At 37.6% G+C, this 27,919-nt stretch overlaps 2 protein-coding genes across 4 annotated transcripts in view; both read right to left on the bottom strand.

Annotated features, from left to right (window-relative positions):
- The window catches only part of LOC125260280 (E3 ubiquitin/ISG15 ligase TRIM25-like), a 673,153-nt gene that overhangs the window by 159,599 nt on the left and 485,635 nt on the right, over positions 1-27,919 (bottom strand). The gene's annotated exons all lie outside the window — the stretch shown is intronic.
- LOC125260287 (sterile alpha motif domain-containing protein 3-like) lies at positions 21,918-26,832 on the bottom strand. 2 transcript variants are annotated; one of them, XM_048178593.1, is made up of 4 exons: positions 26,414-26,832; positions 23,674-23,824; positions 22,602-22,811; positions 21,918-22,510 (listed from the first exon to the last, which is right to left on the bottom strand). In XM_048178593.1, the coding sequence occupies exons 1-4, from the start codon at positions 26,502-26,504 to the stop codon at positions 22,411-22,413; spliced, it is 552 nt and encodes a 183-aa protein (XP_048034550.1). In that variant the 5' UTR covers positions 26,505-26,832; the 3' UTR covers positions 21,918-22,410. The 2 variants fall into 2 exon arrangements, 1 of the variants encoding a protein (XP_048034550.1); XR_007182999.1 differs by having other exon boundaries at positions 21,919-22,510; positions 23,674-26,820.

Genomic DNA, 27,919 nt, shown 5'->3' on the forward strand with positions numbered 1-27,919 from the left:
TGCTTTTAAGAGGGTAGGGGATCTGCACGCATTTTCGGTCGACGAATCGTGCCTAGAATTCGGGCCCGGTGACTCTCACATTATCCTGAGACCCCGGCCCGGATATGTGCCCAAGGTTCCTACCACTCCCTTCAGAGATCAGGTAGTGAACCTGCAAGCGCTACCTTCGGAGGAGACAGACCCAGCCCTAGCGTCGCTCTGTCCCGTCCGCGCTCTGCGTGTGTATGTTGACAGAACTCGAAGCTTCAGGACTTCAGATCAGCTCTTTGTCTGTTATGGAGGCCAGCAGAAGGGAAAGGCTGTCTCCAAGCAGAGGATGGCCCACTGGATAGTGGATGCCATCGCCCTGGCGTACGAATCCCAGGGCGTGCCTTGCCCGTTGGGGTTGAGAGCCCACTCCACCAGAGGAGTGGCCTCTTCCTAGGCACTGGCTCAGGGCACCTCGCTGACAAATATCTGTAGAGCTGCGGGCTGGGCGACACCTAACACGTTCGCTAGGTTTTATAGCCTATGTGTAGAGCCGGTATCTTCCCGTCTACTCACTTCCACCAGCCGGTAGACGCGTTGAAGCCGCTTTAAGTGTCAGCTTGCAATGCCACTCCTGCCCCCTGGGCCGGATACGTGCATCTATTGACTCCAGTCGTGTTCCCCGCTTGGCAAACCCTGTCGAGTTCCTCCGCCTCCCCCTTCGGCTCGGACATTGCGGAGTGTCTGATGCCAGGCCAACATCCGTCTCTGACGTTGTCTGTTGGCTGGGTTCCATATGTTGTGACTCCTCTACGTGAGCGGGCCCATATGTGTAATTGTCCACTGTCTAACTCCCTACGGTGAGCCTGTTTCTTTCCCTTGTCACCTGTCAGATGCGTCTCCCCCCACCAGGTGGAGCCATCCCAGGGACTCCATATGCGTACTTCCCCCCGGGCCAGTCCATATGTGTATTTTCCACATAATTCCTCCCCCACTGGGTAGGTAGTGGCCTCCGCAGCGTTCCCTACGGGTTCGCTTCCCCAGTGTAGTTTAGTTTACTTAGTGGGTATTCGGTTAAAACAGCAGTAAACTCTCTCGGCGTAAGCTCGCCCCCTTCACCGTCCCAGTTGGTGCGACGGGTGGCTAGAGCTTGCGCTGGGCACTGGAAGGGGTTTCGTAACTGTGGCACTGTATTTTGGATCCCAATTCATCGGTCACTACTGACATACGTCGAACGTGACCGACTGAAAGGGAACGTCTCGGTTACGTATGTAACCCTCGTTCCCTGAAGGAGGGAACGGAGACGTACGTCCCGTCGCTACAGTTTCTGTACCCTCGCTGTTGCGCGGACACCATTTGTCTCCTCAGCGAAAAACACAGTGCGATTGCATCTGGTTCCTATTAATATACACCTGACGGAGGTGGTGCGCATTATGCAAATATCGCACTCCAATTCCATTGGCTTGTTTTAGTTCACTCAAAGCTGATAAGGCTCTCTAGCGATATCCCAATTTGTCGGTCACTACTGACGTACGTCTCCGTTCCCTCCTTCATGGATCGAGGGTTACATACGTAACCGAGACGTTAACTGTGTTTTAAAGGTACTGTGTAAAACATTAACTTTAAATATAAAAAAATTACATATTTAACAGTCCTCTCTCTCTCTCCTGCTGTAGATGTGGTTATCCCTGTCCATTCGTCCACACACCAAGAACTGGACTGAGATCAGGATTGACTCTGATGCGAATGTGAACTTGCTGTATAGAGCTGTGACTCTACTGAAGAAAACTCAAGGGACACTAATTGAAAAACTCAGTCAAACTGGTATGTGAATATCAAATACAGTAGTTTTTTTTTGTCAGTATCTATGAAAATATTTATTTTTAAGGATTATTCTGGGTTAAGTCCAAATTAAAGCTGCAATCCATAACGTTTTTTGGTAAAAAAAGTACATAACCAGCCAGTGTTTAAAATCTCCTTACCTTAGCCTGATTCACAACAGTAAGCTTGAAATAAGGTTTTATAATAAAACCATCACTGGTGGATTTCCATAGGAAATTTGAGCATGCTGACATTCATCCTTGCACCATTACATTGCGTCTGTTTACATAAAGAATGAGTCCCAGCTAGTTGGCTATATCATGTGAGGAGGCTGCAGGCGGCTTTATGATGTTAAATTGTAATCCATAAAAGTCCAAATGAAAATCATCAGTGACAACTGGAGATTCACCCGTAGTCAAAAGCAAAAGACTTTGGACTGCGGAATGACTACTGAAATTGAAATCTACAGGTAACGCCAATACACACTAAATACATATCGTCAAGGCAATGCTGCTGTTGTTAACATTAACAACTTGAGAACAAAGTATAACAGTAATAATAATTTGCACGGCTTGATGTTATCTGAGCTAAGTGATCCTTAGATTTAATCATCATTGACAGCACAATTTATTTTGTTTTTTTCTCAGTTAGTAAAAACAAAAATGGCAGATTTGTTACTTAATTGTTCAGATGCCATTTTCCAGTGAAAATTCTTATTTTGGGTCATACTTCCAAGACATAGAATCTGTGATTGCAAAGTACAATATCCACACCGATGTAGTTACTGACATCAAATAAATCTGTGCTGAGGAGCCGTGCCGAGGCACAACCCATGTAAAGATTATAATTCTACAAATAACTGCAGGTTTCAAACAGAGATGGCGACAAAGAGGCAAAACTTATGAACTGCAACTTTAAGTTTAGTTTGTAAGGGATCACACTGTCAAAAATGTAATCATAACACAACTAACCCGTCTGTGTAAAGTTCTATCAATGTTAACTCATGTTAGAGCAGTATTACTTTAATTACAAGGGAAGGATGTAAATATGTGTGACAAACTATAAAATATATAATCTGTCTAAAAAGATTTCGCACCTCAAAAGGACAATACAGCTCAAATCAATTTTTTACTGAATTATTAATAGAGCTTTGATTAAAAAATACAAGCTTCACATTCTCTTATATCCTTATCATGTTTGTCTCATAGACATCCATTATAGTATATTTACTGTAAACACATTCTGCATTCTGTTTTATTAACTGATGTTAATAGATAAACTCACTGTTAATCTGAAATGTGAATGTGAATTATTCCTATAGATAATTCATCATTGTATTGTCATCTGTGTTCACAGGGTTGAAGTGTGTACAGAAGTATGCAGGTATAGTGTGACTGACACCATTTTTTTCAATACACAATACAACAATACTTTATTATAACGTGTATTACATCTGAAAATGTTTGTTCTGAAGTTGACTGATAATGTCTGATCTCTCTCAGTGGAAGTGACTCTGGATCCTGATACAGCAAATCCATATCTCATCCTGTCTGATGATGGAAAACAAGTCAGTCATGGAAACATTAACCAGAATGTCCCAAAAAACCCAAAGAGATTTGAGAGTCTTTGTATTCTGGCAAAAGAGGGATTCAGTTCAGGGAGATTTTACTATGAGGTGCAGGTGAAGGGAAAGACTGAGTGGGATTTAGGAGTGGCCAGAGAATCTATTAACAGGAAGGGGTCAATCACACTGAGTCCTGATAATGGATACTGGACTGTGATTCTGAGGAATGAGAATCAATATATAGCTGCTGATAATCTATCTGTCCCTTTATCTCTGAGAGCGAAACCTGAGAAGGTGGGAGTGTTTGTGGATTATGAGGAGGGTCTGGTCTCTTTTTATGACGTGGACTCCAGATCTCATATCTACTCTTTCACTAGTCAGACTTTCACTGACAAACTCTATCCATTTTTTGGCCCATGCCATAATGATAAAGGTAAGAACTCAAACCCACTTATCATCACACCTGTCAACTGAGACAAACAAATAAATAAAATAAAATCTGAAAAGATTTCTATTTTTAGAATATGTAAATTGAGTGGAGTTTGGGTTCCTTGCCGCTGTCGCCTTTAGCTTGCTTAGTTGGGGACACTTGACATTTGACTTGACATTTGATATTCAATAGTATTCCTGACATTTATTCAACAGTGCTTCTGATCTGCCTGCATTGACACTATTCTTTAAGAGCTGCTGTGCAGCCAAATTATGTACCAGTTATCAATGTAAAGCTGTTTTGACACAATCTGCATTGTAAAAAGCGCTATATAAATAAAGGTGACTTGACTTGACTTAAATTAAATGGCTCTCCAAAAACAAACTATAATGAAATATTTTTGTTATATGTTGTGTGAAAAAATATTTCATTGCAGTTACATTTCAATGGCCAATTAAGAGTCTATATTTTATAATCAACACAATGATTTGTTTGCTTAACTTCAGTTACTTTGCTTTTGATTTTCAAATGTACTATGCAACTAGTGACAACTCACCTTTTTGAGATTAAAATAGGTCACTTATGGGATTTGCATACAGGGAGTGCAGAATTATTAGGCAAGTTGATTTTCTGATCATATTTTTTTTCCCAAGCACATTTTACCAATTCCAATCCACATCAATCTTAAATTTTGGCAAAATGAGCCAAAAAAGAGATTTAACTCAGACTGAAAAGTCAAAAATTATTAAATACTCATGAGAAGGACGCAATACTAATGCAATACTAGAAATTGCAAAGTTAAAGCATGACCAAGGGACAGCAAAATGCTCATTGGGTCAGCGGGGTCAGACAAAAACAGGTGGAAAAGAAAAGACACGTTAACTGCAAAATAATTAAGAATTATGTGTGAAACCATCAGGAACCCTTTAGTCTCCAGCGCCACCATTTTCCAGAACTGCAACCTACCTGGAGTCTCCAGAAGTGCAAGGTCTCAGGATCTCAGAGACTTAGGTTAGCTAAAGAATCCTAAAAAATGACCCGCACTTGATAAGAATCACAAGCTGAAGTGTTATAAAATACATGAAGACTGGGTTTTTATAGGCCTTATAAACCGACAGCTTGAGAGTGACTCCTGAAGAACCAGCACCACATCCTCTTGTACCACTGTTTGAAGAATTTATCTTCCAGAATCTGGCAGTAAGTTTTGGAAGATCATTTTTAGTCCATCTCTGCAAGACAGACATTTCAGGATAAGAGATGGACTAAAAGTGAACTCAAACACCTTACTGCCAGATTCTGGATAAATTCTTCAAACAGTGGTACAAGAGGATGTGGTGCTGGTCCTTCAGGAGTCACTCTCAAGCTGTCTGTCTATAAGCCCTATAAAAACCCAGTCTTCATGTATTTTATAACACTTCAGCTTGTGAATCTTATCAAGTGCAGGTCATTTTTTAGGATTCTTTAGCTAACCTAAGTCTCTGAGATCCTAACACCTTGCACTTCTGGAGACTCCAGGTAGGTTGCAGCTCTGGAAAATGGTGGCGCTGGAGACTAAAGGGTTCCTGATGGTTTCACACTTAATTCTTCACCTTAATTCTTAATTATTTTGCAGTTAACATGTGTCTTTTCTTTTCCACCTGTTTTTGTCTGACCCCGCTGACCCAATGAGCATTTTGCTGTCCCTTGGTCATGCTTTAACTTTGCAATTTCTAGTATTGCATTAGTATTGCGTCCTTCTCATGAGCATTTAATAATTTTTGACTTTTCAGTCTGAGTTAAATCTCTTTTTTGGCTCATTTTGCCTGTAAAAGAAAACTTGCCTAATAATTCTGCACACCTGAATATAAGGCATTTTTCATTTCCAGCCTTCATGAACAATTATATATCACTTATAAATGATTAAAAACAATATTAATAGTAGTTATTAAGATTGATGTGGATTGGAATTGGTAAAATGTGCTTGGGAAAAAAAATATGATCAGAAAATCAACTTGCCTAATAATTCTGCACTCCCTGTACATCCAATGAGAAAGTGTTTTTATGGGTGTGGGGGGGGGGTACTTGGTTGTTTCAATAAGTACTGTACATTGTTTCCTTTACTCTTACTTTAAAAACTAATCTCTTTAAAGGGGAATATTTTATGTATTTGAGTTCTGAGATGTGGGAACGGTGAAGAGAGATGGCAAACAGTTTGCAGTTTAGCTCAGTATTGCCATCTAATCAGCCAATATTGTCTTAAATATCCTGCATTACAATTTTGGATACGGTATTAAAAATAAATAAAAAATCCCTTAAAGTAACTACAAATGAGCATGTAAAGCAGATTTAAAAAAAAAAAAAAAAAAAAAAAAAAAACATATTGTGCAAACCATGCCCCTGCCCCACGCAATGTTCTCACCTTTTTCCCCCCTTACCTGTTTGCATCCCTGACTATGAAATTTTGCATAATATGATGATTTACTATTATATAGTAAAATTCTATGTAGAGCCCTTCTAAATTTAAGGTATTATTATTATTTTTTTTTTATAAAAGATCTTTATGGGAGTTTTTTTTATTAAAAAGAAAAGTGTTATAAAAGTTATTTGTTTTTGTGATCAAGTGTATTTGAATATTGGAATGTGGATTCACATTTGGGATCAGAATCATTATTTTATTTATCATTTTTTCTTTTTAGGGTGAAGTTTTTTTGCAAAGTAATTCATATTTTGTTAGTGTACAAAGTTTTAATGCTGTTGAAATTTAGGGGAAAATGACAAAAAATGTATAGAGGTTATGCACGTTACGTCACCGTCGACCGTTAGACTGTGGTCACGCCCACTGAGTGGCAAAAGACTGAGTGGCAGCATTGGTTTTCAGCGTGAATGTCACGAAAAACACACAAAACATCCAAAACGGGAAAGAGCTTTGACACAAAACCTGAGGTATATATTTAAAAACTGCAGAAAGCAACAGAAAAAAAAAGCAAATGGATCACTGCAATTCACAGAAACAGCTGGACTCCAGCAGAGAAACATGGATTTGCAGTTATCATTTTGTGTCAAAATGTTGGATTTTGAGGTAAAATCATACCGTATGCATTGTATTGTTGTATATTATGTTGACAACTCATCAATTAAATATTTTCAATCTTATATTCTGCATAATTGGGTGTTTTTAAATAAACAACACTGACAAAAACTATACTATAAAACTATATGTTTTTAGGGCTGGACAATATGACGATATAACATTGATATAAATTATTGTTTCTCAACGGGGGCGTTCAGAGAACAACGGGGGGCGTTGGAAGCAAGATTTTTAAAAGGGGGGCGTTCGGGTGTTCTTGGGGGGCGTTCACGAGTTTACACTAAAGATCCAGGCAAGACAAGATTAAACGTGTAATTACTTGCAAAAGAATTGCCTACAACATTCTAAAATCTGCCAGTTTCACGCAACATGTAAGCTAGGCTATGTATCGTTTCTTTTGCAACAATTATTTTTCCAGTCATAGCAGCGCTCAAGCGCTGACATGAATTCAAGTGCACAAAAATGTGTTTCGCGCTGACAACAATCCGGTGGTGGCTTGAATCCAGCGCTGACTAGAACCACGCAACGAGGAATGGAAAGTTGACAAGCCATTAAAAAAGTACTGACTTAAGAACCACTTGTATTTTCAAATATTTTCAATAAATCATGTTCCCATTCACTCCGGTGACGAATTTTAAAATGAATGAAACTAAATTATATTTGTAAGGTAAAACTTTTACATTTTTAATGCCTAATGCCAAAAAGTTTTCTTTGTTCACAAAGCAATTTACTGGGCATTATTGTTAACTCGCAAGACTGTAAGGAGACAGTGACAATTGACAATTTGATGGATAATTAATTTAAATATATTCTGTAATCACATTTAGGTCATTTCGCCGTCACATCTGAGCGCAAAACGCTGCTTGGATAATTTCAAGATAGGCTAGTTAAAAATAATTAATAATACATTAATAATTGTTCATAGTATTTATTCTTATTAGAAGATTTTTTTTTTTTTTTTTTTTACTTATCCTAAGTGCACACATTAGCGCTGAAATGACCGTATAGCAGCTTATGGTCGTTTTTACTGTCCAGAATTATCAAAGAAATTCAATAGGCAGACGCAGATTATCTTGAGTTTTGCGTTAGTTCAAATGCGCGTTAAGGTGATGGAAACCATTGGCATACTCATGGTGTGTAGTGACCATTTGTGCGTAAAACACCATGGCATTATGTATTAGGCCCAACAAAGTCTGACAAACAGCCCTCAACATAGAAATCAGATGTTTAAACTCGTAGTTATTTTGTGCGCGAGCGCGTTCATGTGGAAACTGCCAGTGTATGGGCATGTTTAACCAGTATTTCATCAGTTCTTCTGCGTCTCCTCACAGCATTTCAATAAAACGATATCCAACAACAAACAAATAGCTCTCTCTGTAGTCACAAGTTCTCTTCATAATGCAAAGCGACTTGCACGCTTGTTTCAGAAAACATCGTCATCGAAGTTTATATGTCTATAATTCATGTAATTATATAATTTATATGTAGCCTATTCTTTATATTTGACTCAATTGATTAACAAAGCGAAAGAAAAAAATGTGCCCAATAGTAGCCTATATACTGCTGAGTTTGATTCATTTTTGTGAGGCGCGGCGCTCCACAAACAAGTTCAAGGAAAGGAAACCGAGATGTCAAAAAGCGCATCCTGTATTCTTTATTTTGCAAAAGCATGTTCTGTTTTTAGTGTGAGTGTATAAAAGTAAACTTCGCAGTATCGAATAATGTCTTACTCATATCTGTAAATTACGGAGTATTTAAGTTGTTTCTAGGAAACCAGTTGAAGTGATCGCGCCGGCGCCTCGCGTGCGCACTCAACACATTCATTGCAAACTTGACATCGCAGCCTGTTCATTATCAAAATAAAATACCGTCAGCCAAACATATAAAAAATTACACTGCTCATACATACTCCGTAGTATCCTATCTGTGCCGTTCAGCGTGACCACCGCTGAAACTGGTCCTGCCAAACACATTTTTGCTCATTTGAAGAGGATGAGTTTTTTCGTTGATATTGAAACGGGAGTGAAGTACAAATCCTATTTGACACAATAAATAAAAGTTCAGCATCCAAATACATTGCTAATATGAACGAGAGGCTGCTTGAGAACACCGGTTTTTACTTTCAGTTTCGCTTCAAATTAATTCGTTTGGGCTTGTTTATAGCTACTTACAAGTTTTTATTCTTGTTCTGTATATGTATATTATACATTTTAGTATTCTATGCTTGACTTGAAAAAAAAAGAAAAAAAAAAAGGTCGTTCTTTAAAAAAAAAAGTTTGACAGCCACTGCTTTATATGTTGCTTATGTGTTGGAAAACACAAAACCTGGCATGGACCACTTTTGGTGTTATATGAGAGGGGGATCCCCCAAATGAGGTGCCGGATCAGATTTTGGAGGTTCCGGTTCCAGCTTGTCCCGGCTGCCTGCCACTTTTCAGTCAAATCAAATCTGTTATTTGGCTTTCAGTGACATGCTTTTTAATTATGAAAGCTGCAGTCCGTAACTTTTGGAGCTCTAGCGGTAAATAATCAAAATTGCAGGCGTCTTGTACTGTACTCTGCAGCGGTGCTGACTCGAACCAGTCTAATAGTCCCAATAAAAATATAAACTCTTATTATATGTGTGTCATAGTGATTCAGGATAAGACAAAAACACGGTTTGGAAAATGGATTCATGATGTAGGCTAATGGTGTTTGGGGGGCGGTAAAGGACCTGGATAATGGACAGGGGGGCGTTGGCCCAAAAAAGGTTGAGAGCCACTGATATAAATGATTACACGGATTTAAACCTACCTATATTGTAGTTATATAAAATATTCACAGACAGATTTGCTTTGTATTTCTCCAGCGTTGAAATCAGGCACATATAAATGTCAGGAAACATGACTCCTGGCTGCATGTCAATATCCATGGATTAGATTTATTTGACAAGTTGTAAGAAACACTTTCGAGTCCAATCTTTAGTGCAATTCGCTTGTTTTACTTCCGTTTTCGTAGTTTGCACTTTTCATATCAGCATTATCTCGAGGCCATCAAGACATGGGTTATGAATCATTATTTCTAAATCTCCATTTGTTTTTTATTGATTTATTAACCTAATTATTGAGAAGTAAGGTTTGATATGTCAGGAGGCCACTCACCTTGCTTTTTTCTGGCACGGACTCAAAATGAGGCATTGCCCTGCCTCCCTTAAGCTGCACACACACTTGACGATTAAAGGCTGGTTCACTCTGTGCGATTTTGGCCATGATTTGGTCGTCTGAGACAAATTTTGCAAATCCTAAAAGATTCCTGTAATCCTAGCCTAAAATCTGTAGTCTTTGATCTCTAGTTTGACATGTTCACCGACAGCCTGTTAATGACCACTGCGATCAAATTTTACCTCCAACGAAATTCTGGCAGTGTCAGAAGATTTGGTGCACAATCCACTAGTGTGACTTCTCCTACAACGAACGTCAAATTGTCTTCGTTTTTCAAGACAAGCCCTGATCAAAATTAATGATAGAGATGTGTTTGTTAGCCACCACTTCAGTCCCGTGTGTAACGCAGCTCACAGTCACCGAATGTGTATGTTTTGATAATGTAAAACTCCGGACAATTTTTGCGTGTCCGTTTTTAACGCGTTTTGACTGTCGTGCAGTCTGACATTAATGACAGCTGAGATCCCACAGTGTGACACGAGGATCATGTTCGTGCAGTCTGACAAGCAACCATCGTAAAGGACTATTATAAGAGTCATTCTACGAAACGGGTGCCATTTCCACTTTGCACTTTTCAAAATTTTCATTAAGAGCAAACTTTTTTTTAAACAAACATACAACTTGAAAGATATGTTAATCCTCCAAAAAAACACATTTTCCCACCTCAGGCACAAAATCTTTATTAATATTATCCTTTTTATTTAGGCAAGACAGACATTTTTGTACCACCCCGTCACGGACAATATGTATGCCATTGGAGTAGTAAAAGAAGAAATAGATTTTTAAAATCTAATGTTTTCCTAATAGTAAAATGTCCCTTTTTTGGAAACCATCAATGAAAAGTCTGTAATTTTTTTTTTTTTTTTCTTAGATTTTTAATCTTGAAATATGAATTTGACCTTTTCAATGGCCTCATTGTTTGTACTGAAATAATTAATTCACTGAAAAAATTCAAATAAAGTTTAGTCCGTTTAGTCCGTCCAATAAAGTTTAATCTGATTAGTCCACACAACAAGAACATAATTCAACATTAATTTATGTACTATTTCATTTTCTTTCCATAAACTTTTAACAAAATGACCCTGTGACGGGGTGGTAAATGTGACGGGGTGGTAAATGATGTGACGGGGTGGTATGGACAAAGTGTTTCTCTATATGATCTGCTGGTTTTAAACTTTAAAAACTGGGGGAGGGAGACATTCAAATTGAGTAAAAAGTGTGAGAGTGATATAGTGAGTGAGTGAATGAGTGAATTAATGAACCAAACAGTGTTGCCAAGTCTGTGTTTTTCCCGCAAAATTGGGCTAGGCTACTTTTACACGGTTGCCGCGGGTTGTTTTTCATGTCCACAGGTTGAAGTGAGCCCAAAAAACATGCTATTTAGCCCTTGGAATGCACATTTTACCACGGGAACCTTACCCCCCAGAATGTGATTTTTATCGAGGGACATTTTGGGATGAAATTTACCACCCCGTCACAAAAATGTGACGGGGGTGGTAAATTTCATCACAAAATGTCTGCAAATCTCCCATGTGGTCAAGTTTCTCACCTAGCATACATGCATTCAACCTGAAATTTAATTTTCTTTGTATTAATAATGTGAAAAAATGAATAAAAAACAGTTTTCCCTATCTATTTTGCGTGACGGGGTGGTAAGGTTAAGCTTGACGGGCCCTGCCTAACATGAAAAAGCAACAAATAAACAATGTAAAAAAAATGTACATAGTTGCCTGCTTTAGTTCTTGGTGGCTATAAGGCACAAATGATGTCACTTAGGCTTTGTGATGTCATTTAAAGGAACAGAGCATTATTTATAGATAAAACAAGTTAGTGTGACGGGGTGGTAAGTCAAACTGAGGGACACGCACAAAACATAAAATATTTACAAAAAAAATAAGGTTTATTGTGAATAAGTATATATTGTGTAAACAGGGACACACATATAATCCTGAAAATAGTATATGTTTGAAAAAAATATATGACTTATTTGGTGATATTTTAGATGCAAATGTCATGTTGGTTAACACGGACATGTGAAATTGGCTATATAATAATGAAAATTAATTTAAAATAGTATGCTAATCTTAAAAAAAAAGCATTTTATCATATATCATAGGTGCGTCCCAATTTGCGTACTTGTGCACTATTCTATGATGTTTTTAAGTACAAATAGTGCAGTAGTGCGTTCACACTGAAAATTCCAAAAAGAAAAAGTGCACTTTAAATACCCGGATGATGCACTAAATTAACGGACAAAACGAAGTGTGGAATGTTGGACACTTCGTGCACTCAACTGTCGCAGCTTTAATTACGTAGCGGAGGGGAAGGGAGGATCGGACTCCGTTGTTAAATGACAAAATAACCTTATACAATTCACGCACTACATGGATGAGTGCATAGTGCACAAGTACATAGTGTATAAGTGCATAGTGTATAGTGCGTCATTTGGGACGCAACTCATGTTAAAAAGAACACTTGAATTAATGACCTTAAGCTTTGGGAACAGACTTTGGGACATTTTTTGTGCCTTATGCATCTGATCAAACGTTGCGGACCCAAATGGCACCCGTTTCGTAGAATGACTCATAAATCGCACAGTGTGAACCCTGCTTAAGTATATAAATCTGCTTCAGTCGCAGAAAACAATCGCTGTATGTTGGGCTCAGTCTAATGCCTGGTTCAGAATACACGATTTTTTTTTTGTCTGTTACGATAGTCACTGTGTCAGATTACGCGATGTTGACTCCAAAAATCTTGTCGTGTCCTGGACTTGAAACATGTCAGACTACACGTTGCTACGCGACCAATTGTCGTTTGTTGTCACGACGCGCATGAGAAACAAGAGCGTAAACATTGCGGCGTGTTTTGTACTGGCTGTCTTATGTTTAGAAAAGCGCAAAAAAAGAAAGAAAACCCGAACATGGACACGTTCCTCTCTCTCTCTCTCTCTCTCTCTCTCTCTCTCTCTCTCTCTCTCTCTCTCTCTCTCTCTCTCTCTCTCTCTCTCTCTCTCTCTCTCTCTCTCTCTCTAGCTTAAGTTACAGCCAATTTTAGTACTCACCGGGTTGCTGAAGGGCTTCCGCTATCGTTCGACAGCATTTTTCTTTCTTTAATCTGTCGTGGTAGTCCCTCGATGAGACATCGTACAGGCAGGAGTACTGTTGCCACAGCTCCACGAACTTTTCCTCCATTTCGTAATTCCACCTAGCCACACCATCATCTCTCTTGCGTTTCGCCATGTTTGAAAGTTGTGTACAAAAAGCGTCTGTGCTCCGATTGGTCAGCGTCACCCATGTGACGGAACCCGTCGTGAAGGACCGCAAAAAAATTCAACATGCTAGTCTTTCTGTCTTACTATGACACACTATACGAGATGAAATTAACGATCAATTCTTGCGTCCTGATGTCCATTGTCGCTTACGAATCTATGGAAGCCCGTTTCCGCCACAGTTGAGTAAAAAAATATAATTCTGTAAGTCATAATAATGAGAAACTTTCTCATAATAATAACTTAGTATCTCATTATATTGAGAAAGTTTCTCATAATAATGACTTAGTATGTCAGAATAATGAGAACATTTCTCGTAATTATGACTTATTTTCTCCTAATAATGAGAAACTTTCTCGTAATAATGACTTAACATCCCATAATAACGAGAAACTTTCTCGTAATAATGACTTAGTTTCTCATAATAATGAGAAACTTTCTCGTAATAATGACTTAATTTCTCTTAATAACGAGAAACTTTCTCGTAATAATGACTTAGTTTCTCATAATAATTAAACTTTCTCGTAATAATGACTTAATTTCTCTTAATAACGAGAAACTTTCTCATAATCATGACTTAGTTTCTCATAATAATGAAACGTTCTCGTAATAATGACTTAGTTTCTCATAATAATGAGAAACTTTCTCGTAATAATGACTTAATTTCTCTTAATAACGAGAAACTTTCTCGTAATAATGACTTAGTTTCTCATAATAATGAAACTTTCTCGTAATAATGAGAAACTTCTACGCATGCGCAAAGCAGTGGAGCATTGACACGCTAGCGACATCCGCTGGTCAAATGCAAGAACTCCGCAACCATGGCACTTTCTGCAAAAGAGCATAATATCATTAAATAAATAACATTATTGATAAATTATAAGTAGTCTATATGAGACGGGATATAGTTGTTTATTCATTTGTAACATACATTTGTATTTTTGTGTATGAACAAGCAGAAACAGAGTGGTGATCCATGGATTTCAAACAGAGATGGAGGAATAAGACAGCACAGACCTACATATCAAACTCTGTTAAAGAACGCTTCACCTGGAAAGCTGTCTTTTGCATACATTCCAATGAGTCATAAACCTCTTAAAAGGTCTTTTCTGTAGGAATATGGCTGGAATGAAGGTTTATGACTGGCCAAATCTTTCCAGCGCCTATGTCTAGGCAAACCTGCACATCAAATAGCATGCTGCAAGTTTATTTAGCTACTATGCCACTTAGTACTGTAAAGGGCCAAATGTAACGGGCAGTTATAACATCTCAATTACACCAATCAGAAACGAGACAGAACCATGAAACTCATTTTGCATGTGCTCTGTGGAGATCCCTCTCTGCATGACAAAAGACAAGTTTTCAAATCATACTTGTTTTTCTACAAAGACTAATTTTTTTAGGTATAAAAGTGATTTCATGTACAGTATTTTCCTCATACTGTCTTAACCATTAATGTCTATGAATTTAAATCTGTCTTGTTTTGATAGTAAGTAATTTTAATTTATAAAGCACATTTACACACAGCGCAAACTGACCAAAGTGCTGTACAATGAAAACACACATATAAAATCGATAAATAAAGAATAATAAGTAATAAAATGAAATAAAATAAAATGAAATGAAATCTTCAATATCAGAGCACACAACACAGAAATACATAACAGCAGAAATACCAGGTTAAGAAACAGGGAAGGCCAAAGAATAAAAATAAGTTTTTAACCTGGATTTAAATGCATCAATGGAAGGGGCAGATCTAATATGCTGGGGCAGCTGGTTCCACAAACGTGGAGCAGCAACTGCAAATGCTCTATCACCTCTCTGTTTAAGCCATGAGCGTGGCACAAACAGGAGCCCATTGTTTGAGGATCTCAGTGACCTTTGAACTGAGTATGGCTGTACAAGGTCAGTGATATAAGTTGGGGAGAGCCCATTAAGTGCTTTAAAAACAAACAATAAAACTTTAAACTGGATCCTAAAAGGAACTGGGAGCCAATGCAAGGAAGCCAAAATAGGGGTTATGTGCTCGCGCCTCCTAGTGCCAGTTAACAAACGTGCTGCTGCGTTTTGTACTAACTGCAGACGTCTAAGTGATGATTGTGGGAGGCCAAGATAGAGAGAATTACAATAATCCAGCCGCGATGTAATGAAGGCATGGATAACTTTTTCAAGATCGTTAAAAGATAAGAATGACTTCAGGCGTGAAATCATTCTGAGCTGATAAAAACTGTTTTTAACAACAGAACTAATCTGTTTTTCAAGGCAGAGTTCTGAGTCAAGAATGACACCCAAATTTCTGGCATAAGGTTTGATAAATGTGGTGAAATGACCTAAATTTTGTACCACAGTGCATCTTGCCTTGGGAGAACCAAACACAATCACTTCCGTTTTATCACTGTTTAACCGGAGAAAGTTGTTAACCATCCAAGTTTTGATGTCTTCGAGACAGGCCAGAAGAGACTGTATGGAATCGCTAGATTTTAGAGGCAGGTACAACTGTGAATCATCCGCATAGAGATGAAACGAGATGTTATGCTTCCTTATGATGTCGCCCAGTGGGAGCATATAGAGGCTAAAAAGAATAGGACCCAAGATGGACCCCTGAGGGACCCCATATGAGACAGAAGCTGAGGATGAGGAGAAATTGCCAATAGAGACAGAGAAAGTCCTTTCATTGAGATAGGACCGAAACCAAAGTAATGCAGTCTCCCTAATGCCCACCTGCTGATCGAGGCGAGTAAGAAGGATGTTATGATCGACAGTGTCGAAGGCAGCACTAAGATCCAATAATATCAGGATGGCATTATCACCTGAATCTAGTGTAAGGAGAAGATCATTGGTTACTTTAAGCAAAGCAGTTTCAGTACTATGCAGTGATCTAAAACCTGACTGAAAAGGTTCTAATATATTGTGAGTGGTCAAAAAGGGAAGCAGCTGTGACAATACAGCTTTTTCCATTACTTTAGAAATAAAAGGAAGCTTAGAAATGGGACGATAATTATTTAGGCATTTAACATCGAGATCATGTTTTTTAAGCAGGGGTTGGACAACCGCATGTTTAAAACATGTAGGGACAGTGCCAGACGCAAGACATGAATTTAAAATGACCTGAATGGAGGGGCCAACTGCATCAAAAACATCCTTTATAATAGATGAAGGGATAGAATCATAAGATGAAGTGGTAAGTTTCATATGTGACACTAAATCCCTCAATTCAGTGAGAGAGATGGGCTGAAATTGGTTAAAAGTAGCCAGTACCCCTGAGCTAACAAACAAAATAGCAGATGAAGTAGGTGTAAACACTGATCTAAGATTCTCAATTTTATTAATAAAAAACATAAGAAATTTCTCACAGGTATCGGTAGATACATCAACAACTGGAGAATTTACGGGATTGATAACAGAGTTTATCGTACTAAATAAAATTTTTGGTCTATTTGAGTGTTTACTGATCAAATCAGAGAGGTGTTTTGCTCTGGCTATTTTAGCTGCTGCCTGAAAAGAAGCTAATGCAGATTTAAAAATTTGAAAAGAAACATCCCAGCAAGCAATAGCCGTCATTTCACCGTCTCGGTTAACTATAGACCCGATATAGTCCGGCTATGTGTAACCCACTTTTAGCCAAAATAATCTTTCATTTGGTTACATGTCGTTTTTGCCAAAATAACTTGCGAGTTGTATGTTATTGCATCATGTAAGTGAAGTCAACAGTGATTACAAGGTGTTTGGTTTCACATCTATGACATGTTATATTGTGTAGGCTGTGCGTAGCCACAATTTAGCTCGTAGTCAGACCGGCTATTTGTAGCCCACCTATAGTCAATCCTGATTTATTGTAGTTTTTTGACAGGAAGTGCTTGAGATGGTTGATATCTCATCATGTTCGCAATGTCAATGATTTCTACAAGATTTAAGTGACATTTCATGACATGGTCTATATGTAGTCACGATTTAGCTCTGAATTGGATAGGCTATGTGTAGTCTGCTTTTAGTCCAATCGAGGCAATTTATAGTCTAGTTTTTACGGCTTGGCTATAGCCCTGATTCAGACCAGCAATGAGTGTAACCAAAATAGTGTTAAGTCATTTTCGACCACAAAGCTTGTGGGATTCTTGATATACTTGCATTTATACATTTATATGCAAGTATAATATACATTTATATGCAAGTATATATTTGAAACAGCATATTTTTGCTGTCACACAATCCTACATTCTACGATATCATATATATATCAGGGTATAGCCAAGCCATATATTAATTATAATTATATACCACACACATATATGACTGTATTTAATTTTAAGTTAAATAAAAATTTACAATTCTCAACCGCTAGATGGCAACTGTGGCTCTACTGAGACATGACCACTGGCAACGCGAGACTTGAACGTTGACTCTCGATCACTGTTGCCAGATCTCGCGATAAACATTTCCGCATTTTACAACTGTTGGAGACGGAGAGCAAGCAACAGCAAATGTTAAAGCAAATTCTTTCCTGCTTTTGGTCTTGTAAGTATCTGTGTTTTTCATTTTGACATGTGTTTATTATTTATGTACATTATGTGTAGGAACCGTGACATTTTAGCGGGTAACAGTGCAGACTCAGAGTAAAACGTGGTTAGATTAACATAAACGCACATGTACTGTAGTGTTTCCTTGTGCCCTAAAACTCTGTAATTATCTAAATACAAGGGGGTAAACATGAAACCTGTGCACCCTACACTCTAAGAAGGAAAGGTTCAAAAATGAACCTTTTGAGGTTCCTGGATATTGCAACTGTGGGGGAACCTTAAAGGTTCATTTTTGAACCTTTTTGAAAAGGTTCAAATTGGAACCTTCCCTAAAAGGTGCATTAATGCCCAGCATTGGTTCCATTTTGAACCTTTTTAGACATCATCATCATCATCATTATTATTATTATTATTATTATTATTAATATTATACATTACTACTTTAATCCCAATTCACAACACAGACACAACCTATTATTCTTCATGAATTATTTATTTCATAAAGGCATATACAAATTTGAGCACAGGACACAAAGTACAAATTAAGGCTTATTGAAACTAATATAGAATTTTCTCTTTCATGAAAAAACTGATTATTCACAATATTTAGGGGGAAAAATATTATTAACCCATTTCCCCCCACAATACATTCAGTCAAACAAAAAAACTGGCCAACTGTGGGTGGTATTTTGGTTATATATTTATATATATTTAGAATATTTTGGAAAGAAATTAATGTTCACAACAACCCATTCCAGGTATTTACATCATGAATTTATCCCCCAACGCACCCCCCCCCACCCCCCCACCCCCCACACACACACACGTACATTTAATCAAACAAAAAATGGCCATTTTAATCACTGTGGGTGGTATTTTGGTTATATATTTATATATATTTAGAATATTTTGGAAAGAAATTAATGTTCACAACAACCAATTCCAGGTATTTACATCATGAATTTACACCCACCCATACACACACTCAAATATGTACATTTAATCAAACAAAAAATTGGCCATTTTAATCACTGTGGGTGGTATTTTGGTTTCTGCGAAATGGCACATTAAAAACCTTTCAACAAATTTCAGGGTGTTTCTCATCTTTGCAGCATATTCTATGTTGAATATGAAGTGTATTGCCATCAGAACAACAAGAGCCATGGTCAGATCATCCACTTCACAGACCTTCTCCCCTTCCATCAATATTTCTAGAAGAGACTCATCATCCAAGGCACTTCCCTTTATGTACAGCACAGGGTTGGGTGTACGGGGTTCCTAAACAAAGAACAGATAATGTAAGGTATAATGATATATAGCAGTTAAAATACCATTCATGATTATTATTTTTTCCAAACATTTAAAAAAAATTATAACTCGCAAAATTTGGCAAATGTTAGGATGTTTTTTTGTCAAAATATAGTCATAAAACTAATAATGAATGTTTTGGTGGCAAGAATCCTATTATAAGTGGATCTCAGTGAGAAAAATATAATTATAAATTTAAATTATAAAGAAATTTGCCATTAAAGGAAAGGTTCCCCCAAAATTCTGCCATCATTTATTCCCTCCATGTTGTTGCTGCTGATATAGAGTGGTGCAGGTATGACATCAGAACCCAGAATAGTAATTTTATAAGGGGGGTTTTCAAAATATGTGACCCTGGATCAAACATAAGCCACAGGGGTATGTTTGTAGCAATAGCCAACAATACATTGTATGGGTCAAAATGATCGATTTTTCTTTTATGCCAAAAATCATTAGGATTTTAAGTAAAGATCATGTTCCATGAAGATATTTTGCAAATTTCCTACTGTAAATATATCAAAAATTTATTTTTGTGAGTAGATATACATTGCTAGACTTCATTTGGACAACTTTAAAGATGATTTTCTCAATATTTTAATTTTTTTGCACCCTCAGATTCCAGATTTTCAAATAGTTGTATCCCGGACAAATATTGTCCTATCCTACAAACCATACATCAATGGACAGATTATTTATTCAGCTTTCAGATCTCAATTTCAAAAAATGGACCCTTATGACTGGTATTGTGGTACAGGGTCACATTCACATATGGGTAAAATAAAGCCTGTGGTAAACATGGTGACTCAAACGTGAAGATACTTTGACGTTTTTTCTGCATTGTAAATTACACATGCACACTGTTTCATATAGTAACTTAGAAACATACTTTTCCAAAAATGTTGCTTCAAAATTCACATTTTCGGTATAGGTGACAAAATGTCAATGTCGTCAAGTTATGTTTACCACAGGCTCTATTTTAGTAATAAATAATAATAATAATAATAAAAAAAACAATATAAAATCCCATTGGAAAATCTTTTGGGTTTTGATGTCATACCTGCACCACTCTATAGTGGAACTTGCACACATTTAAAAAGAAGGCGCTAAAAAACAAATTTTATAAGTTTACTATACCTCATTGATAAGATATAGAGATCTCGGATTCTCCTTGAATAAAAGTGGAAGCAGCAGGATAGCAGCAGTCATTGAGAGACCTTAAATGTAAAATTGTGAAAATATCCATGAATATTATACTATATGTTAGTGTTAATTGTGAATTGTATATTTATTATCCATAAAACAGAGATTAATTACATTTTCATTCTATGCATTACCTTTGTGTGCCAAATCAACATAAGTTTTTTTTGCTTCGGCCAACTCAGCACAAATTTCCACTCCAACTTCTCTTCTCTGGCACTCATTAATAACTTTCTGTGCCACCAGGTCCAGATTTTTCAGGATGTTGTTTTCAATGTTTCCATCAAGTATGCTTTCAAACTCATATACAAGCTATTAAAAAATATACATATATTAAAAAAAAAAAGTTCAAATATTCATTGCTTTGAAGTCATAATTTGGAATACAATTCTACTCACAACTGAGGGGATTTTAAGGGCTGGATATCGTAACAGTATTTCTTTTGTGGAGTGATTTTTCATGTAGTCTGCTCTCTCATTCCTTGTCCGTTCCATGCAGTCTTGTAAAAGGCGGATATTTGGTGTCTTCTTCAAGCATTCTGTTCTTATTTTCTCCAAGTGGATCCCTATGCTGTATTTATCTTCTCCTGATACACTCTATTCACAAAAACACATGCACTTATTTTATAACAGTATACTTTGACCTATTCTTAAATCCTGAAGATGAATCTACTTACCTCTTCAGACCTTTGTCTCTTTTGGGACATGTCTTGGATTACAGATAGATCCTCGGTCTAAAAAAACAAAAAAACAATAAAAATAAGAAATAAAGATATCCATTACTGTAAATATCCATTAAGGTGTCATATCATTTGGCTTACTTCTTTATTAGTTGCCTTCTTGGTGTCAGATGCTTGGATGCTTGGAGCATGCTTCTTTACTCTGCTAAATCTGCTTCGAATACTGTTAATCTCCTCAATATCAACCAAGGGTGATCTTTCTTTTTTGAACTTGTTCTTTAGAACCTCATGCCATGACTCCTTAAATGGAAAAATAACACTATTAATTAAACATGTATCACCTTCAAGATAATATCTGTCACAGTTCCCTCGTCTCCAGGACTCCATTTCCCATGATCCTCGTGTTTCCACCCCTGCACTCACTTCCCTCGTCTTCTCCTCATCATCACGGATCACCTGCACCTGGACTTCTTCATCAGCACTCCCTTTATAATGGACTCACTCCCTTCACTCCTTGTCTGTCCTTATTGTTAATCTAATGTGTGATGGTGTTATGTTTGCTCCTTTGTTCAGTAAAAGAACTGTTATTGTGGCTATCCATGTATTGCCTCATCTCTACTACACTACACCGTAACAGAAGGACAGACCTAACTGCCGGAAATCCACAATGAAAATGGATTTGCCTTTCCTCCTCGCTGAGGCTCCTGCTCCTCCCGTGCCTCCCACACCAATGTCAGCAGCGGATTGTCTCATTGGGCTCTGCTCCAGCCGCCGCCGCCGAGCCTGCATCTTCAGCCTCCGCCGAATCTGCAGCCCCAGCCTGTCAAGAGCCCACTGAAGGCCCTCCTAAAACTCCCCAAGTATTTTTTTGGGGGGGGCCCCAGTACCTGTGGGTGGGGATCTCCTGGGCGGGGTTTCGGGGTCAGCAGGGCCGCCCACAGCCTCTGACCCTCCATGGCTGTCCACAGCCTCTGATCCGCCCTGGAAACCTCAGTGTCCAGGGCGCCCACCCCCCTCCCGGTTGTTCTATCTACGGCGCGAGGACGCGCCTACCAGGCGGGGGAGGTACTGTCACAGTTCCCTCGTCTCCAGGACTCCATTTTCCATGATCCTCGTGTTTCCACACCTGCACTCACTTCCCTCGTCTTCTCCTCATCATCACGGATCACCTGCACCTGGACTTCTTCATCAGCACTCCCTTTATAATGGACTCACTCCCTTCACTCCTTGTCTGTCCTTATTGTTAATCTAATGTGTGATGGTGTTATGTTTGCTCCTTTTGTTCCGTAAAAGAACCGTTGTTGTGGATATCCGTGTAATGCATCATCTCTACTACACTACACCGTAACAATATCAAGGAAGTATTTAAGGGTTTATAAAATTGAAAAAATCTTGTCATGTTCTTACATATCCCCTTCCTGTCCTGTCTCTCAAGAATTGGTACTTTGCAACCAGGGCTGAACACACCTTGTTGTACTGTTCACTTGTTGGATACCTGGGGAAAAAAAGAGAGAAAAAAATGGGCCTCAATCATGCTCTAAAGTTAAGCTATTAAAATTATGCTATTAATTATGCTATACAATTACCATGTATATGTGCACATCTGATCAAACAGAGTTTGAATTACTTTCGATCTCCATTTGTTCCGTCCTGTTGAAGAAAAAAAATCTCTGCTCTCCTCATCAAGTTTTTTTTGTATTGCCAATGGAAATTTGGGCAGCTGATAATTTGCTGGCCACACTGTTTGGGCAATGTTGTGTTTTAATATTGGGCCATGTGAAATATCAACTGAAGTCCTACAGAAAAAAGATTTCAGAGAAGTGTTTATCACAACACAGGAGAGGAGACACAAAGGTAAAAGTAACAGTTCTTTATTAAAGCGTTGGTATGCAAAAGGTCATGTTTAAGCTGATTTATTACATTATAATAGTTGTATAGCATTCTGTTCAAGTGTTGCGTCTACCGAGCAGGCGTGGTTCAATCTCTGAAATCTCGTTTGGGGAAACTAACACACGATTTGATATGGCAATGTAAAGAAGAAGGTAGAAATGTGGTGTGCATTTTTGTAAATAATTGTGTCAAAGTGGGTACTGTCAACCAACTGTATCTTCGGCATATTGCTCAGATTGAGACTGTATGGTTGGACAATGTTGTGTGATTGGAGCATGTTGAGATTGTATGGTGAATTCCACTGTGTGCATCATTGCACACTGTAAGTGTTTAATTATTCAGTCTAACCAGCATTATCTGGTACAATATTAAATGTACAAATAAGATATTTCTTCAGTTGTAAAATTTTATGTGTTCGCAATGTTTCACAACAGTGTGCTTATAGGTGGTGCTTCATGAGGGTGTAACAGGTGTGGCAGTTCAGTTCTCAGTGATTGGGAATGAGTGGGAAGAGCTGAAGGACCTGGTGCTGAGGGTGTGTTGGTTGAATCTGTGACAATGTTACAGCGAGGTGCATGTTACATACACCAAAATAGGTTTTTTTTTTTTTGTTTGTTTTTTTTTGATATTGTAAAGATTTGATTTGGTAGTAATGCATATATATACTGGGATTAAACCTCATTGGTTGTGTCTGAAAATCTTGTACTGAGAAATTAGTAGGGCTTGTCTACATACTTTGTACTTAAAATATAGATGTAACATACTTACTCATGATTGGTGTGTGTGGTCTTAGAGGGCATCTCCGTCTTTAGGCTTTGTTGTAATCTTATAAATCTAACTTGATCCTTCATTTTCGGAAATATTTTTGATATCATATTTTCAGTTAGGTTCACAAAAGTGTCCCCATCAATTTCATTCTCTGTAAAAACAAGAAGAGTCAATAGGAGTACAACATTTTCCACCAAACTGCATTAGGAATTGTGTATAAATGCACATACACATTCTAATATTTAGTAATCCAATGTCGCAAGGGGATCAAAAGAGTTCCTTCCAGGTTTTTATAAGTGTCCAGTCCATGGAAAGCTAACTCTTTCCCTACTTCAAGGGCACACCAAGATGTTTCGGTAACTTTGTATGCATGGAGATGACTGTCAAATTTGAATGGAATGAGTATTTTTCCAAACATGTACCATGAACCACTGTGTCCATATATTGCTTTGATCTTGAGAAATAATGGAATCTCTTCAGTGTGTACAGTGTCAATCACTTTGCATTCTCCAGTTTTATAAGCTGTATTGTTAACTGTGATGGAATTTGTTTTTTGTAGGACTTCATTTGACAGAGGTCTTCCAATCTGTGATTCCAGTGTGGCCAATACTAAAGAAGGCAGGGTGTTTGATGGTACATCACAAGCTCCTGAGGCATGGCACACTTCATATCCAATGCTTTTCTTCTGAGCTTGCTCCCAGCACTGTCTCAGCTGATGCCTTCTAGCAAGTGATTTGGTGATGTTCTTGAAGTTGCAAACAACAGTAGACACTTTCTTGAAATACTGATGTTTTGCCTCAAACCGCATACAAGACAAATGAATTAATGGCCCATATTTCAGCATAAGTGAAGGATAGTGCACTAAAAAATGCATTTTTGGAATGACACCATCAGGGAAGAGTTCATGAAATGTTGCCAAAAACTCTGTGATTTTCTCCTCAAGATAGGGTATCCAAGATCTTCTAACCACTGGGGCCATGATCAAATCTACCACTTCGCGCAGTAAAATGTAGCAGTTCCAATACTTGTTTGGAGGTACATAAGATCCGACCATTAGTGGTAGTAGTCGAAACAATCTCCAGGTTTCTGAAGCTTTACCAGAGAGTTGACCTTTTCTTCGTAACATTCTTTCCGTCAAGATTTGTGGCTTAGATGTTTTGTCATTTACAGAATATGATAAATTTTCAATTTCAAAGTTTAGTTGATCTAGGGTGAAGTGTTTATCCTGGATTAACTGATGAAGAATCCATCTGAGAGCATTAGGAATAACTCCCTGCAAAATATCGTGCATCACATCAGGTGGAAACAAGTGAGTTATCACTGTAGGAGCATGGTTAAGAGATGAGAAACAGCACTCTCTCTGCACACCATAAACAGACCCATTATCAGGATTTTCACAGACAGCCTGTAGGTGATATCTGTAGTTAACACTGTCTCTTAGAGTGAAGTCCTCTTCTTTGAATTTGGTAGTGATGTCTTCTTTTGTGGCCATGCAAAAACGACATATTCTCCCATGTGAAAAATTTCTTTTCAGCCCAATCAAAGAATGAGCTGAAAGATTGTCAGCTGAGATGGTGACTACTGTGCCATAGAATCTTCTGCTTTCCCCATTACATGACAGAGTCACTCCCTCGGTCTCAAGACATATCACTTCTTCAATCAAAGGCTGAAACAGATTGTTATAGTTGGTAAGATCTTCTTCAATATACCGATGTCTGATTAATGATGAAAGGTAAATATTCTCAAGTTTTGATGTATATTTCTTATCAATGTTTCCAAGTTTAAAATACACAGCTGTCAGTTTATGTTTTCCCTTTTTAGAGCCTAAAGGGTTAACAATCTCAAATTCATCGATGTAGAAATGTAGACGTACATTCGGAAAGGAAGAAAGCACACAACTTTTGAACTGGTCTCCATCAGTGTAGTCCTCCATAACATCCTGATGTTTGGGTGTTTTCTCTTGGTTAAGCATTGCCCACACATCCTCATTCTGAGCAACCTTTCTTAGCAGAGCCTTGAGAGGTATGTACTGGAAATGTGCACCATGTTCTGTTTGATCCAGCGGAATTTGTACAGGTGCAATGTATTCAAGTTCATCTTCACAATAGTGCTCAAGCATCCATTCACTACTGATCTGTCGAAGGCATTCATCAAACACATTTTGCTTATTAAGTAGTTCAGATAAATCGTCATCAGCATCAGTATCAATTTGATGTTGTTGTTGAAGATGAAATCTTATAATCTCAGCATAATGAGTGGTGAACTCCTGAAAGATGACTCGCAGGTTCTCCACAATACTGAACTGAACTGTGGCAGCAATACAGTGCTTCTCTCTTAATTTCAAAATGAAAAGACAAAGATTGCGCTTGAGGTTTGCAAGTAAATCTTCTGTTCTAAACTCTCTGCAGTTAGCAATGTCCTCCACATTAGTGTTAGGCAACTCCTCGTCAAGACCATGAAAGTCCTCCGTATGTTCCTCTGAGTTACAGCGCTCATCATCACAAACTTCCCCTTCTTCACTGACCAATGAAAGAAGGTCTCTATGTTTGCGATAAGTATGTGATCTATAGGAACTAAAGGTTTTGTTGACTTTGCCACAACCGTTCAATCCACATGTAAATTCAAATTTTGGTTCATTTTGATGATAAAGGCCAATATGTCGAATCTGTTTAATTAGGGAGAATGTTTGTTTGCTGCATAGTGGACAGTTAAAGAGAGTGGGCATTTCTGTAAGATTAACCTTGAAATGTAGGGATAAATTCCTGGAAACTGTTTGCAGTCAACCAATTAGCCACATCTTGGATTGTCCACTGAATCACCTCTGTGCCCATCTTTGTTTCAGTCTGTATACAGAAAAGTGTTAAAATTTAGAGAACAATGTGTTGATATCATATAAGATTTCTTTGATATGGGGATAAACAATTAATCGTGATCAAAATCTATGGATAGAGGAAATGTTATATAGCAGTGAAACATTATATGGAGTTATATAGCAGTGGTTCTCAACCTTTAGTTAGGGGTCCAAGCACTTGTAGGTGCTGGAAGCCTATATGTTTGTACTGATTTTTGTGACGAGACTGCAAATTCTCAAAGCTGTGTACTCTTTTGAGCTTATAGTATTTACATTTTCTTTTTTAAAAGGGACAGTGAACTCGAAAATAAAAATTCTGTCATCATTTACTCGACCTCGAGTTGCTCCAAACCTGTATGAATTTCTTTATTCTGCTGAACACAAAGAAAGATATTTTGAAGAATGTTAATAAGAGATCTGGGGCACCATTAACCACCATAGTATTATTTTATTCCTATACGGAAGTCAATGGTGCCCCAGATCTGCTTGGTTTTATATATATATATATATATATATATATATATATATATATAGGCTATGGTGTTAAGTCATAGGATTTTACTTTATAATTAACCAATTTTTTATATTTTCAGTTACTTTGACGTTCAGAAAAACAACAGCTGCATATATTAACATGTTTACCTTTGTAAACATAAAAAATATAATGTTCAGTCTCTGAAGTCGTCAGTAAACTTGCCACGATAAATGTCAATGCGCTCAAGTTTCCTGCGTTCAAAGCGGTTATACTGGTATACACTGCTTGGACGTTAGATGGCGCTATGGGGTAGTTTTCCCTGCACAATTGCGCAAAAATAACCCTAGGGAGTTTTAAATCTTTTTGGTTTTATACATTTCTTTATTTTAACTAAAACTTAAAAGGAAACTGAATAAAGTAAATTAGCAAGAATTAGTAATGAATTTTAGTTGAGAACCACTGATGTTGATAATTAAAAAGATTGTATCTAAAGGCCTGCAGACAGTTATATCCATATAGCCAACGAATCATAAACACTCTTAGAGATAAAAGAGAATAAAGAAAGAGATAAAAACAAACAAATATAACAAATAACACAAGTTATAACAAATAACAAATTTGCTTAGGCCTACCTTTTTTAAAAGTTCTGAATCCAATCAAATTTGCGATCTTACTGCCAATAAAAAGAGTCGCAATGAGCTCCAACCTTATGGCACTACACTCATTATATTATCACAGATATCAAGAAGGTTTATAACTATTTTGACATTTTATTTTGTCTTACCTAAAATATTCCCGTCGATCCTCTAGTCTAGTCCATCTGCTGACGTCTTGCGCAACAAAGTAACGGTTTAAACGGTTTTTGCGCGAGACAGACCATTGAAGATTCCGTGATTTACGTGTCTTACGAAGACAGAGTA

The sequence above is a fragment of the Megalobrama amblycephala genome, linkage group LG24, assembly GCF_018812025.1.
Source record: "Megalobrama amblycephala isolate DHTTF-2021 linkage group LG24, ASM1881202v1, whole genome shotgun sequence".
Lineage (NCBI taxonomy): Eukaryota > Metazoa > Chordata > Actinopteri > Cypriniformes > Xenocyprididae > Megalobrama > Megalobrama amblycephala.